The 12,500-nt window shown below is 37.8% G+C and overlaps 2 protein-coding genes across 2 annotated transcripts in view; both read right to left on the bottom strand.

The window, feature by feature from the left end:
• Positions 1 to 1,515: 1,515 nt before the first annotated feature.
• Positions 1,516 to 7,746, bottom strand: adm2b (adrenomedullin 2b). The gene is made up of 3 exons (XM_046864435.1): positions 7,675 to 7,746; positions 7,211 to 7,347; positions 1,516 to 2,461 (listed from the first exon to the last, which is right to left on the bottom strand). Exons 2-3 carry the CDS (start codon positions 7,297 to 7,299, stop codon positions 2,101 to 2,103), a joined length of 450 nt encoding a protein of 149 aa, XP_046720391.1. The 5' UTR covers positions 7,300 to 7,347; positions 7,675 to 7,746; the 3' UTR covers positions 1,516 to 2,100.
• A 1,773-nt stretch (positions 7,747 to 9,519) lies between these two features.
• LOC124395696 (MOB kinase activator 2) overlaps positions 9,520 to 12,500 on the bottom strand; it is a 10,366-nt gene continuing 7,385 nt past the window's right edge. The window contains exon 5 of the mRNA XM_046864434.1: positions 9,520 to 12,500. This exon is cut by the window's right edge and continues 4 nt beyond it. Within this exon, the coding sequence (XP_046720390.1) occupies positions 12,302 to 12,500 (199 nt within the window). The 3' untranslated portion in view covers positions 9,520 to 12,301.

Here is a 12,500-nt window from a genome sequence, read left to right as displayed (position 1 = left end):
AAGATGACAAGTCGCTTTATTTCAGGAGGGAAACGGTGGCGGTACAGTGGGAAGTCATTCAAGGTCACGGTTTAGAAACAGTGGAATAAACTTCATTCATTTCCTCTAAACTGTAGAGGGACAGAAAGTCCATTAGAACCTCAAAGTGGAGTTTACACCAAACACACTGTTCATTTCAGGACGTGTTTACAGACAGACAGACAGACAGACAGACAGACAGACAGACAGACAGACAGACAGACAGACAGACAGACAGACAGACAGACAGACAGACAGATAGATAGATAGATTTTCATTCTAACTTTCATCACTTGCATTACAGGTATAAACATTTGTGAGTCTGTTTTCTGTTTATTCTTTTTTTTGTTTTATGAAAGACTGCAGCTCTATTTCTTGATGGAATCCTCACTGCTGTTCATTTCACACACACACACACACACACACACACACACACACACACACACAACACACAATTTTCTTCCTGTTCATGAAACCGGTCTGTTTGAAACTGCTTCAGGAGACAATTCTGACTTCTGTTCTGTTAACTGGACTTTATTCCGATCGGCTTCGGATGCACATCTGCACATCCACACCCATATGTGGATCTTCCTTAAACTGTTTGCTGTAGACACACGATTGTGTCAGACATCTATGGGTGCTGTAGCATAAAATTCTCCCTTCACTAGGAGACCCAAACCTGCTCCAGCATGATGATGTCCCTGTGCACAAAGCCATGTGGAAGATCTCCTGCTATTGAGCTCCAACTCTATTAAACACCTTTGGGAGGAATGTAAACGCTGACTGCACCCCAGGAACCTCCTCACCTTTTCACCTTCTCACCTTTATCACAACCTGACTTTACTAACACTCTTGTAGCTGAATGAAGTTCCACAAATATTCCACAAAATTTAGTGGAACATCTTCCCAGAAGGACCTCATTGTAACAGGATGCTTAAAAAGATTTATATAACAATCTTACGGTCAGTTGTCCACAAACTATTGGCTATACAGTCCACCACGTGAGGAAATCAGGGACATGTGGGCGGGGCTTAACCTGTGCAGATCACTGATTGGTCATGTGATTCGTGATCTTTGTGAAATTGAAGTGACTGCGGCTGAGTTTCTGTGTTTTATTAACTTTTACAGTAACAGTGAATATAAAACTCATCATGTGACAAAAAACAATAATGTTTTACATTCTTTTTTATTTTTTGACCTTTAATTCCTTCATTCTCATCACTGGATTTGTGTAATGATGTTCAGCCACAGATGTTCTTTCTCTTTGGAGTTTAATATTTTAAAAATATATTATTCTATATTATTTAATCTGCATTTATAATCTGAACATTTGAACTTTTGAACAACTGAACTTTGTTTCAGCACTAAACCATGATGTTCCCACCACCACGCTTCACAGAGGAGACCACTGTGTGTGTGTGTGTGTGTGTGTGTGTGTGTGTGTGTGTGTGTGTGTGTGTGTGTGTGTTTGTGTGTGTGTGTGTGTGTGTGTGTGTGTGTGTGTGTGTGTGTGTGTGTGTGTGTGTGTGTGCAGAACCTTGTGTGGATAATCCAGGTAGTTTTTTATAAACATATTGATTGGTTTATTAATTAATTTGTAGATTAATTGACTGATTAATTGATTAATTGGTTGGTGGAAGTGGTTTCCTTCATGACTTCATTCTATTATCAAAACATTAACCCCTATCTGAAGCATGATGGTGTTAGCATCATGGTTTCAGGCTGATTTACTGCTTCAGGGCATGAAAAGCCTTCTGTGATAATAAATATTGACACCCACAGATTTTGTTAGTAACAAACTCGCCATGTTGCATGTTCATTCACCCTATGAGAGAGAGATAAAAAGATAGAAAGAGAAAGTGAGAAAGAAATAAAAATAATTCCACTTTTTCAATATTTCTTTAAGAAATTCAGCCCACCATCATAAATCATCTCTGTAACCTTCAGTGAACTCCTCCTACTGCCCTGTGATGGCAAAGAGACACTGTTAGTTCATCAGGATGTCGACATACTGACACTGTCCACAGGAAAAGTGTTGTTTGGTTTTTGGGGGTGGAGTCAGATCCAGCGTCCTGTTGAGTTTCATCCGTAACTGTGAGGACTTTTAGGATTGATTGAAGGAGAGCGGTCTCTTTTTCTCTGGCCAATTAGCTGGTAGAGGCGAAAGCTCAGGTTCTGGACCTGGCAGGTTCCTAGGATGCAGCCCACACGCATCAGCTGACCGTGTAATTGACGAAGTCCCCGTTTTTGTCTCCCGCGGATGAGGGTTTGACTGAGTTGTGTTGGAGAATTACTCAGCAGGATGTCTTTATGCTCAAGATCTCTCCAGACCAAACGACGCTTCCACACCAGGTCCTTCACCTCAGCTAGGGGCCTGAAATTCGTTACCATGGTGATACCGCCTTCCCCCTCAGCGGTCCAGGACTTTCTTGGAAAAGTAGACCTGAGAAAAAAGAGAGATGGAAAGTGATGATCAGTAAAACACAACAGATTTTCTATCTAAATACTGGTTTCACATTTCCACAAAAGTAGATGTTTAGATGTTTCTAAAAGTTTACATAACAACAAATAAAATAAAATAAAAATAATTCTGTGGTTACATTACTGCGTTTCCTCTGTTCCGCGGCCTCTTTCAAAACTACTGTTAGTGTTTTGAAGTGTATCAAGTGTATTGATTTTTGGAAAGAGTGTAGTACTGTGAATAAACAGTTAAATATTTACTACACTTTTGTGTACAGTTTGCAAAACTGAACAAATAGAAGAGATCTAAAATTCCATAAAGCTCCTGTGATCATCACGTTGGGCTACTTTAATCTAAACATTACAATTTGCTCTTTTGAACTTCCATTAAGCTTGAACTTAAGCTTCTATAAACTGAACATTACATTAAGTTCCGTCTCACAAAATTGGAGCTCCTTCAAACGAATATATGGCAACATATAAACATGTGTCTCTTTTAAACTAAACATCCCATAATTGAAATTTAATCTAAACATTAGATATGTAAATATTACATACAGCTCTGTTACACTAAACTTTAGATATTTGGCTCCTTTAAACTAAACATTTAATATATGTCTCTTTTAATCAGAATGTCATAGACGGCTCCTTAAACTGGAATAGTTCTGAACTGCAGCACTGGTACAGGGTGTAACCGTCTCGCGTCAGTCTGTCTGTGGATTACAACACTTTGAATTTATCATTTAATCTGTCCTGAATTTACTCTCTGGAACATTATTGTGTGTGTGTGTGTGTGTGTGTGTGTGTGTGTGTGTGTGTGTGTGTGTGTGTGTTAAAGAGACAGAATTAAAAGCAATTACAATTTTGCACAAATGCAATTATTATTTAAGGAAGATAGTAAGTTATTTTAGATTGTATATTACATATATTATGTATATTTCCAGAATATGATGTTTTCAGTAAAACAGCTTTTAGCTGTGAGGATTAGCGCATTAGCTAACACACTCACTGAGTGACCAAAGCTGTGATTTGTGCAATTTTAATTGGTGAGTGATGTGCAGCAAGAAATTAGTGCCACTAATCCCTAAATAAAGTGTTAATATATAATGTGAACTGACACACACACACACACACACACACACACACACACACACACACACACACACACAGAGAAATGCATTCATTGGTAAACTGCAGAGGTGGAATTGCAAATACTTTGTTATTGTACTCAAGTAGATTTTTCTGGTATCAGTATTTTACTTAACTATTTATTTTTTTACAGAATTTTTACATTTTTACACAAATATCTGTACTTTCTACTTCTTACATTTTCAAATCAGACTCGTTAATTTAGTTTTTATCTGTTTGGTGAAATGTTATTTTTTTATCTTCTCACTGCACAGTTTTCAGCTCATCAACATGTTTCCTGTCATTACGCTGCTTTTTCAGTCCACTGGTGGATCATCTCCTGTCTCACACACACCACAGACGTAGACTAGTTTCTGAAGCTCACAATGAGCAGAGCAGAAGACAGTAAGAAGTCTGGGGTTAACGTGGATGAGACAGAGGGAGTCAGTGATGAGAACATTCCTGATCATCATCATCTTAATCTTTTCTCTGCTTGTGTTCTACATGGTGGATCTTCAGTCTGAATACATTCATTAGAGAACATTTTAATTTTGTTTTGTATTAATATATTAATTACAGCTGTCATGTTTTTCGTGGCATTTTTTCCTCATGATGCCAAAACGAAAAAAATAATAATTGCTTTTTTAATTGTACAGATAAGAGCAACAAATCATTAGAATCTGTAAAGGGTCTACTTTTATTTGTACACACTCATAATAACAACAAAACACTGTGCTTTTGTAAAATAAAGCAAACAGACAGGGGGCGCTCTCTGCCGTCTCTGTCATCTCTCTACACAAACACATAAATATAACACCCTGAATCTCAGTAAATATTTACCTCACAGACATAATAAATATATCTATAGAAAGATTAAAAAGTCTACTTTTAAATAAAGAGAACACAAATGCGTATGAAAGGTGCAGTTTCTCCGGTATCACCTCATTAACTGTCCGTGTGGAAACATAGCAAAGGTTCTGTTTGGTGTCCTGGTGATTTACGTCATTTAAAACACCACAATTACTTTAAAACATTTACAAGAATATTTAGTCTTCATGCTCTATGTTGAGTTTGGTTTCACAAATAATAAACATGCATTTGCATAAATAATCAATATTTGTCTATGTTGATTAGATTTAAAAAAAAAAAATGAAAAAGTATTAATTTAAGGTACATATAGAACAGCATGATTAAAACTTATAATTGATTGAAAGCCCTGATATTATTATGATGTGAGATTCAGTTACCAGTGTGACACTAAAACAGCTAGTAATAAAGGCTAATTTTTACTGAAGTACATGTCAGAGCCCAAACTTCTTTACTTTAACTTGAGTAGTAAAAGTATAGTCAGTATTTCAACTTTTACACAAATATTTATTAAACACGAGTATCTGCACTTCTACTTGAGTGAAGGATGTGCAGACTTTTGCCACCTCTGGTTAACTGCTAGTTGTTGGGTTTTTGCTGCTCTTTTTGTGCTTGTTATATATATTTAGCTTGCTAGCTTCCTCTTTTCTTTGCTTGTTTCTTTAATCATGTGCTGTTTCTTTCGCTTCCTACAGTATGTGCTTTTTTGACTGTTTATTAGCTTCGTTATTTCCTTGCTAGGTTTTTCTGTCAGATGTTTTCTTGTACTTGTTTTTTGGATGAAATTTTCTTCACTTCTTTGACTTTTGCTCAATATGAAGTCTTTTGATTGCTAGCATATATATATATATATATATATATGCTCGTCAGATTGATATTTTGCTCACTAGCTTTTTTTAAGATACTCGTACAATTTGGTTTCCCTCTGTGACCTTTTGTTTTGCTTGATAAGCTTGATATTGGTCTTTGTAGGTAAATAATTATTTTGTATATGTGTGAGATCTATAGAAACAACACACACTCACACACACACACACACACACACACACACACACACACACACACACTCACACACACACACACACAGAGGTTGGAGTGATTGACAGCACTTTTATCTTCGATGTCTGCTCAATTCTGCAATGCGGTGTGATTAGATAAGGATCATCAAAGTGTAGATGGTGAAAGAAATTGGGTCAAGTTACACAACACGACATGAAGCAGCTGCCACCCTGATAAACTATTTCACACACTCACACACAAGAGTCAAGAGTTACACACAGACACACAGAATTACACACAGAGTTAAACCCCCACACACACACACACACACACACACACACACACACACACACACACACACACACACACACACACACACAGAGTTACAGTTAGAGACAGACAGATGTTGAGGGGTGGGAGATAGAGTATAGAGATAGAGAGATGTTAAGAGGGGAGAGATTCTGGAAAAAGATAGAGGAGGATAGAGACTGATAGAAGAGAGAGTAAGGAAAAGAAGACGTGGATGCTCTAGTCACCTCTAGACATCATAGGAGAGAGATAAGGAAAAAATCAGAGGAGAGAAGAAGAGAAGAAGAGAAGAAGAAAAGTGAAGTAAAGAGAAGAGAAGAGAAGAGAAGAGAAGAGAAGAGAAGAGAAGAGAAGAGAAGAAAGTTCCCACATTACAGCTCAGTAGGAGACTTTCAGCGTCCACATTGACCTCCTCATTTATAAATGAGTTTAATAAAGACATGAGGTGAAGAGCGAGTGCTTTCATTCTGCATTACAATCTCAAACCACAAGCTTTTCCCACACACACACACACACACACACACACACACACACACACACACACAGAGCTGAGATTTATATTGCTATTCTTTCACACACACATTTGCCCTTTACAAAATGAACTGTTGAATCCTCAGTGTTTTCTTCACAAACACTGTGAAACTGAACTGAACTGGACACCAAACCGGTTACAGCCAAGTTCTGGACGTTTTCTCCACTCGTTCTGATGATCTCACAGTTTCTGATCATTTCTGTAAAAATTCTATACGAATATACATGTGAAGCGTGGAGACACCGAGTGTTTTATGGTTTATAAAAGGCACCTGCATGTTCCTTTTGTGGACTCGGTAATGTAACGATCTAACGATTTTCTTTTGACCAAACAAATCTACAAACGTTCAGATCTTTCACTTAATTTCCACTGAAAAATCCTCCTTCATCATGAAGAACAGTTTTACACTTTCAGCACCAGGACAGTTCCTTTCTCCAAACATTTAGCTGAAACTCTTTGTTGTGTCTCTTCTAAAACTCTCTAAAGATGTTCTTCACCAGTTGGAGATGTCCTTCTTCATCTCAGAGCAGTTCAGTAGGATTGAGGTGTGGTGTCTGGGCAGGTGGTTCCATGATAGATGTCACTCCAGACGTCTGTCTGCTCTCTAAATAACACGTACAGAACTCAGACGTGCGATTCGACTCATCGACTTGTACGGTGAAGTCGCTTCTAATGAGCCGCAGTCCAGACGGAACTGCACGTTGATGAAGTGTGGAATAGGAGACATGATGGTTCACTTTACCATGAAACCATAAACCACTCGACTTTTCCAACACTTTTCACAGCCACAGTATATAAACATCAGAGAGATATTTTATATACTGTATATATTTATATCGCGCTGATATTTCTCTCTCTCTCTCTCTCACACACACACACACACACACCTTTTCTCACCTGTTCCGTGCCGGTGCGCTCTTCACCACGTGCAGTATCAGTATCAGTAGAAATACCGAGCGCGCGCACCTCAAAGTCGGCGTTTTCATGCTCCAGCGAGTGTAAGCGGCGCGCGCTCACCTGCTGCCGTAAACCACCTGTGTTACAGTTACACCTGATATCATCATCATCATCATCATTATCATCATCATCCTCATCATCATCATTAGCATCATCATCAGAGTCAGAGTTCAGGGGGAGAGGGGCTTCCATTGTTTAAGTGGAATTGCATCAGAGTAATAATAATAATAAGTAATAATAAACTAATAATCATTTATTTTATTTAGTTAGTTTAGTAAAAGTCTAAAGGAAGCAAAAAAAAAAGAGAAATTCTGAAAACATAAAAAAACCCAAAGAAAAACATTATTATTATTATTATTATTATTATTATTATTATTATTATTGTTGTTGTTAATCAGACGCACCTCGGTGTCACGTGGCTGTTCCGTCTCGCGCTCGCGCACCGAATCAAATCCTAAACGTCCGCGCGCCCCGAGCCGTTAAATAGCTCCGGGAATGAAGAGTCACGTGATCACCTCCAAACCGGGAGCAAAGATCTGATGGAGAGAGAGATCTTCTGATCTCAAAGAAGTGCAGTCTATATAACCCCCACCCTCACACACTCACACACCTCTCACACACTCACACACACACACACACACACACACACACACACACACACACACACACACACACACACACACACCTCTCACACACTCACACGCACACACCTCTCACACACACACACACACACACCTCTCACACACTCACATGCCATACCTCTCAGTCTCTCCAATTAAAGACCATGTCACCCCTAAAGAAATGTCCACTCTGTACAGCTGAAGATGGTTCCACATCTACATCCCGAAGACCCAGAGGAACTGGCTCTTCTGGACTGGGGAAATCAAGAACTTTAAGGATGGATTTAAACTGTAATTAATATCAACAGTCTGCTTCAATGTTCTCAGGACCTCAGTTTGCATGAATAGTGCTGTATGTAAGTGTCCACTCCTGAACACTTCAACAGTGATGAAACTGTAATGATGGACATTCAGTGTTGAGGATGAGGTTCCCTTTTGAGTCTGGTTCCTCTCAAGGTTTCTTTCTCCTTCAACACAGCCACCACTGCTCAATCATTAGAGAGAAATGTAAACATTTAAACTTTATAACTTCTTTATCTCTATAAAGCTGATTTGAGAGAATGTCCAATGTTAAAGCGCTTTACAAATAAAGAATTATTCATTAGGTTCATATGCATTGATTAATGAGATTATCTCTACATTTTTATGATTTTTATTCCATATAAACCCATTAGAGTTCCAGTACAGTAACAGTGCAGAATGGGGGTGAATACTTATGCACTGCTGTAAATATTAAATATTTTATAATGTAAATAACCTACATCTCACACACTTCTGTTGTTTTCTCAGTAATGAAAACATTGTAATTTTTTATGATGACCCGAGTGTGTGTGTGTGTGTGTGTGTGTGTGTGTGTGTATGTGTGTGTGTGTGTGTGTGTGTGTGTGTGTATGTATGTGTGTGTGTGTGTGTGTGTGTGTGTGTGTGTGTGTATATATATATATATTCTTTACGTGTGTCTGCACGCGTTCTGACCTTGAACCTTGTGCCCACTTTCTGGAATTTGTCTGGAATAAGATCGGGTGTAAAGCTTAAGGTTATAAGGCACATCACCTGTATGTGTGTGTGTGTGTGTGTGTGTGTGTGTGTGTGTGTGTGTGTGTGTGTTGTGTGTGTGTCTGGACTGCTGTTTTACACAGCTGTAGGAGAAATGTCAACCCTCTATATAAATGTCTGTGTTTTCAGTAATAAAAAATCAGACTTGAACCTGTGAACCAGCTGTTGCTATGGAAACGAAATCAGAGACTTTTATCAACACCTCCTAGCCAATCAGAAAACTCCTGTGGTATAAGATTAAATACTGGTTTCCAAATCCCCAAAGCCAAGCCCAGGGAGAGACAGGTGTGTGTGTGTGTGTGTGTGTGTGTGTGTGTGTGTGTAAGTGTAAGTGTAAGTATACGTGTGTAATGTATCTGTGATGGTTCTTGCTGCTCCTCCAGCAGGTGTGTGACTTTCTTACTACACACTTATTAAAAAGTAATTAAAGGCCCATCACAGAGTCATTAATTTTATTACAGCACTGTGAAACAATCTCACGGCAGTCCTGAGTGTAAAGATCACGTTCGATGATTTACTCCAGCCTGCCACTAATCACGAATGTGACCTGCAGAAAAGATCATGAGAAGAACATCACGTTTTAAACTGATTTATTCACGTTTCTGGACGTTGCATAATTGCGCTACAGCTCCTCACAGTGGTGAATAATAAGAACTGCAGCAAATAAACACTAACATGGTCCATCAGGGCAGGGATCATGATGCCCCATGCTCCAAGGTGGAAAAAATGACACAAGCCCTTAAGAACAACGAAGATCGATCTGGACCATAATTAATAGCAACAGTTTTCTACACTAGCTCATGAGTACAATCACCACGAACAGTTTTACACTCCAGTATCCATCAGTAAACATCACTGACTCACCCATTAGAGATAAAGACAGTGAGATCAGACAGTGGAATCAGTTATTTGGACCAGACAGTTGGATTGGATAGTTATATCAGACAGTGGGATCAGACAGTTGGAAAAGACAGTAGGATCATAAAGTGAGATCGTAGTAGGATCAGTCATTTAGATCAGACAATTGGATCGGAAAGTCATATTTCAGAAAGTTGGCTTAGACAATTGCATTGGACAGTGAGATCACAGTGGGATCAGGAAGTGAAATCACAAAGTTGGATCAGACAGTGGAATCGTACAGTAAGATCAGACAGTTGGAATAGACAGTTGGAACAGCAGTGTGATTAGACAGTTGTCAAGTCAAAAATCATGTCAGAAAGTTGGATCAGACAGTGAAATGACAGAGCTTTAAATAAAAACAATAATTCATATCTGATTACACTGTGTTGTACAGCACTAAGATCTGATTATTTGTACTAAAATCTCTGAACTTCATCACCTCCAGAACCAGAAGATCTTCTCATCAGCAGCTCAGAGTCTGCAGTTGTATTTCTTTCCTGATTGGTGTGTGATGCACTACACTGCTCCCTGCTGGATAAAAAGGGGTAGTGACTGCTCCCTGCTGGATAAAACGGGGTAGTGATTTCTCTGCTCAGATTATTCGCTGTAAATTTTATAATTTAGTGTTTGTTTTTATATTAAAGCACAACTTTTCCGCATAACAGCTGAATTACAAAACTACAAACCGCAAATACTCTGATGGTGATTTTCCCCAACGAAGTGAAATATTTATAGAAAAGAGGCTGCAAATCGAATTTTACACATTTACAGATTTAATTCAACAATAATAGAGATAATATTCTTATGTTTAAAGAAATACATTTCTTGGAAAAGCTTAAAATAATACAAATATATATTGATATACACATTGCTTCAGTCCAGAAATCAACACTGAGAGAAATTCTTGTGTAATATTGAAGAATTTCAGATAAAGTGTTAATGTTTGAAATTAAATGGCAGGAATGAGAGCAGAAAGTGTTTTATGTGTTTTATTTGTTTTTAAATATAAAATTTATTCTCAGAATTTGCTGATTTTCTTTAGAGAACAAATTCAGAATTATTGTAATTGTTTGGTTTTTTCATCTTTTATGTGATTTCTCTAAGCATCAATAAAATATATATTCAGAATATTTATAAATTATATATATTTAGAAATTAAATACTCTGAACTTTGACCAAGCTAGCACTAATCCACCATTTTCAACATAAAAATCAAATTGAACACCAACCTCATGAAAATTGAAGGACAATATTTCTGTTTAAAATGTTTATATTATTAAGATTTTATTTTATTCTCAATAATAGATAGGGCTCTTAATAAAGATTAATTTCTTAAATTTAGAAAAGTTTTTAAAGCAGCACCTGCTGACACGAGCTTATTTTCAACAAATAACCTTTTTATTATAATTTTATCATTTAAATTTTATATTTATTATAATTTCTTTGTTAGATAATTAATAAAAAAATGTATTGCTTAGAAAACATTAAAATTCAAAAGTAATGACTTTTTTTTTGAGTTTTAAAAGATTGTTAATTTCATGACCAATATATTCAGACAGGTTTATCATCATATCCTGAGGATGAACTGTGTGTGTGTGTGTGTGTGTGTGTGTGTGTGTGTGTGTGTGTGTGTGTGTGTGTGTGTGTGTACATAAAGAAAATGTATATAATGATGACATGATGTAAAATTCCCAGACAGCAGCGAAGTGAGAAGTGAATTATTTAACAATATAAAAAATAATAATTCACTGAGATCTTTGCTGTGTCTTGGAACTTTATTTGGTTTAATTGAGCGGATAAAATAATTTTTTTAAGAAATATGTGAATATTTACATATTTAGCAATTCTAACTGGATAAAAATTAAATAAAAAAAGGTTGTCAACGTCTATGCGCAGAGACGTGAAACAAACACAGGGTCTTATATGTTATAAATACATATGTGCATTATATGAGATAAAGGTAGTGTGTGTGTGTGTGTGTGTGTGTGTGTGTGTGTGTGTGTGTGTGTGTGTGTGTGTGTGTGTGTTTGTGTGTGTGCATGTTAACAGATCTTATTCTTTCAAACAGGTCAGACCAGATATCGTATGTAAGCTGATTTTATGGTCCATAGGTGTAGGTGTGTGTGTGTGTGTGTGTGTGTGTGTGTGTGTGTGTGTGTTTGCAGTCCTTTAATATTTACCATGCACCCTAGAGTAAAGAAAAGAGGCTGATCTGAACCTTACACACACACAACCGTGCCACACTGTCCTGTTGTCCCTCCCTCGCTTGGCTAGTGACTCAGTGTGTGTGTGTGTGTGTGTGTGTGTGTGTGTGTGTGTGTGATTGTTATCGTGCGTGTTTAACACTCACTCGTCTACAAGGAAACTTCTAATTCAATCAATACTGCTTACAGCATCACTCTGTGTGTGTGTTTGTGGGTGTGTGTGGTAGTGTGTAAGAGTGTTGATGAGGTCATCAAGCGGCGCAGTCTCCGAGGCCTCCAGCAGTCTGAAGGTGTGGCTGAAGGTGATGAAGTGTGTGAGGAGTGTTGAGGTGTGGGTGGAGGTCCACAGCCACAGCGTCTCTGTAGTGAGCGCTGTACAGGTGAGACAAAGTCCTAAAGAGCAGCAAGAACACCTTCTGTACCAAAAACATGAATCCGTTCGGGAATTTT

This window comes from Silurus meridionalis, chromosome 13 (genome assembly GCF_014805685.1).
Source record: "Silurus meridionalis isolate SWU-2019-XX chromosome 13, ASM1480568v1, whole genome shotgun sequence".
Classification (NCBI taxonomy): Eukaryota; Metazoa; Chordata; class Actinopteri; order Siluriformes; family Siluridae; genus Silurus; species Silurus meridionalis.
Note: the sequence above shows the minus strand (reverse complement) of the source record. Positions and strands in the feature narration are given on the sequence as shown.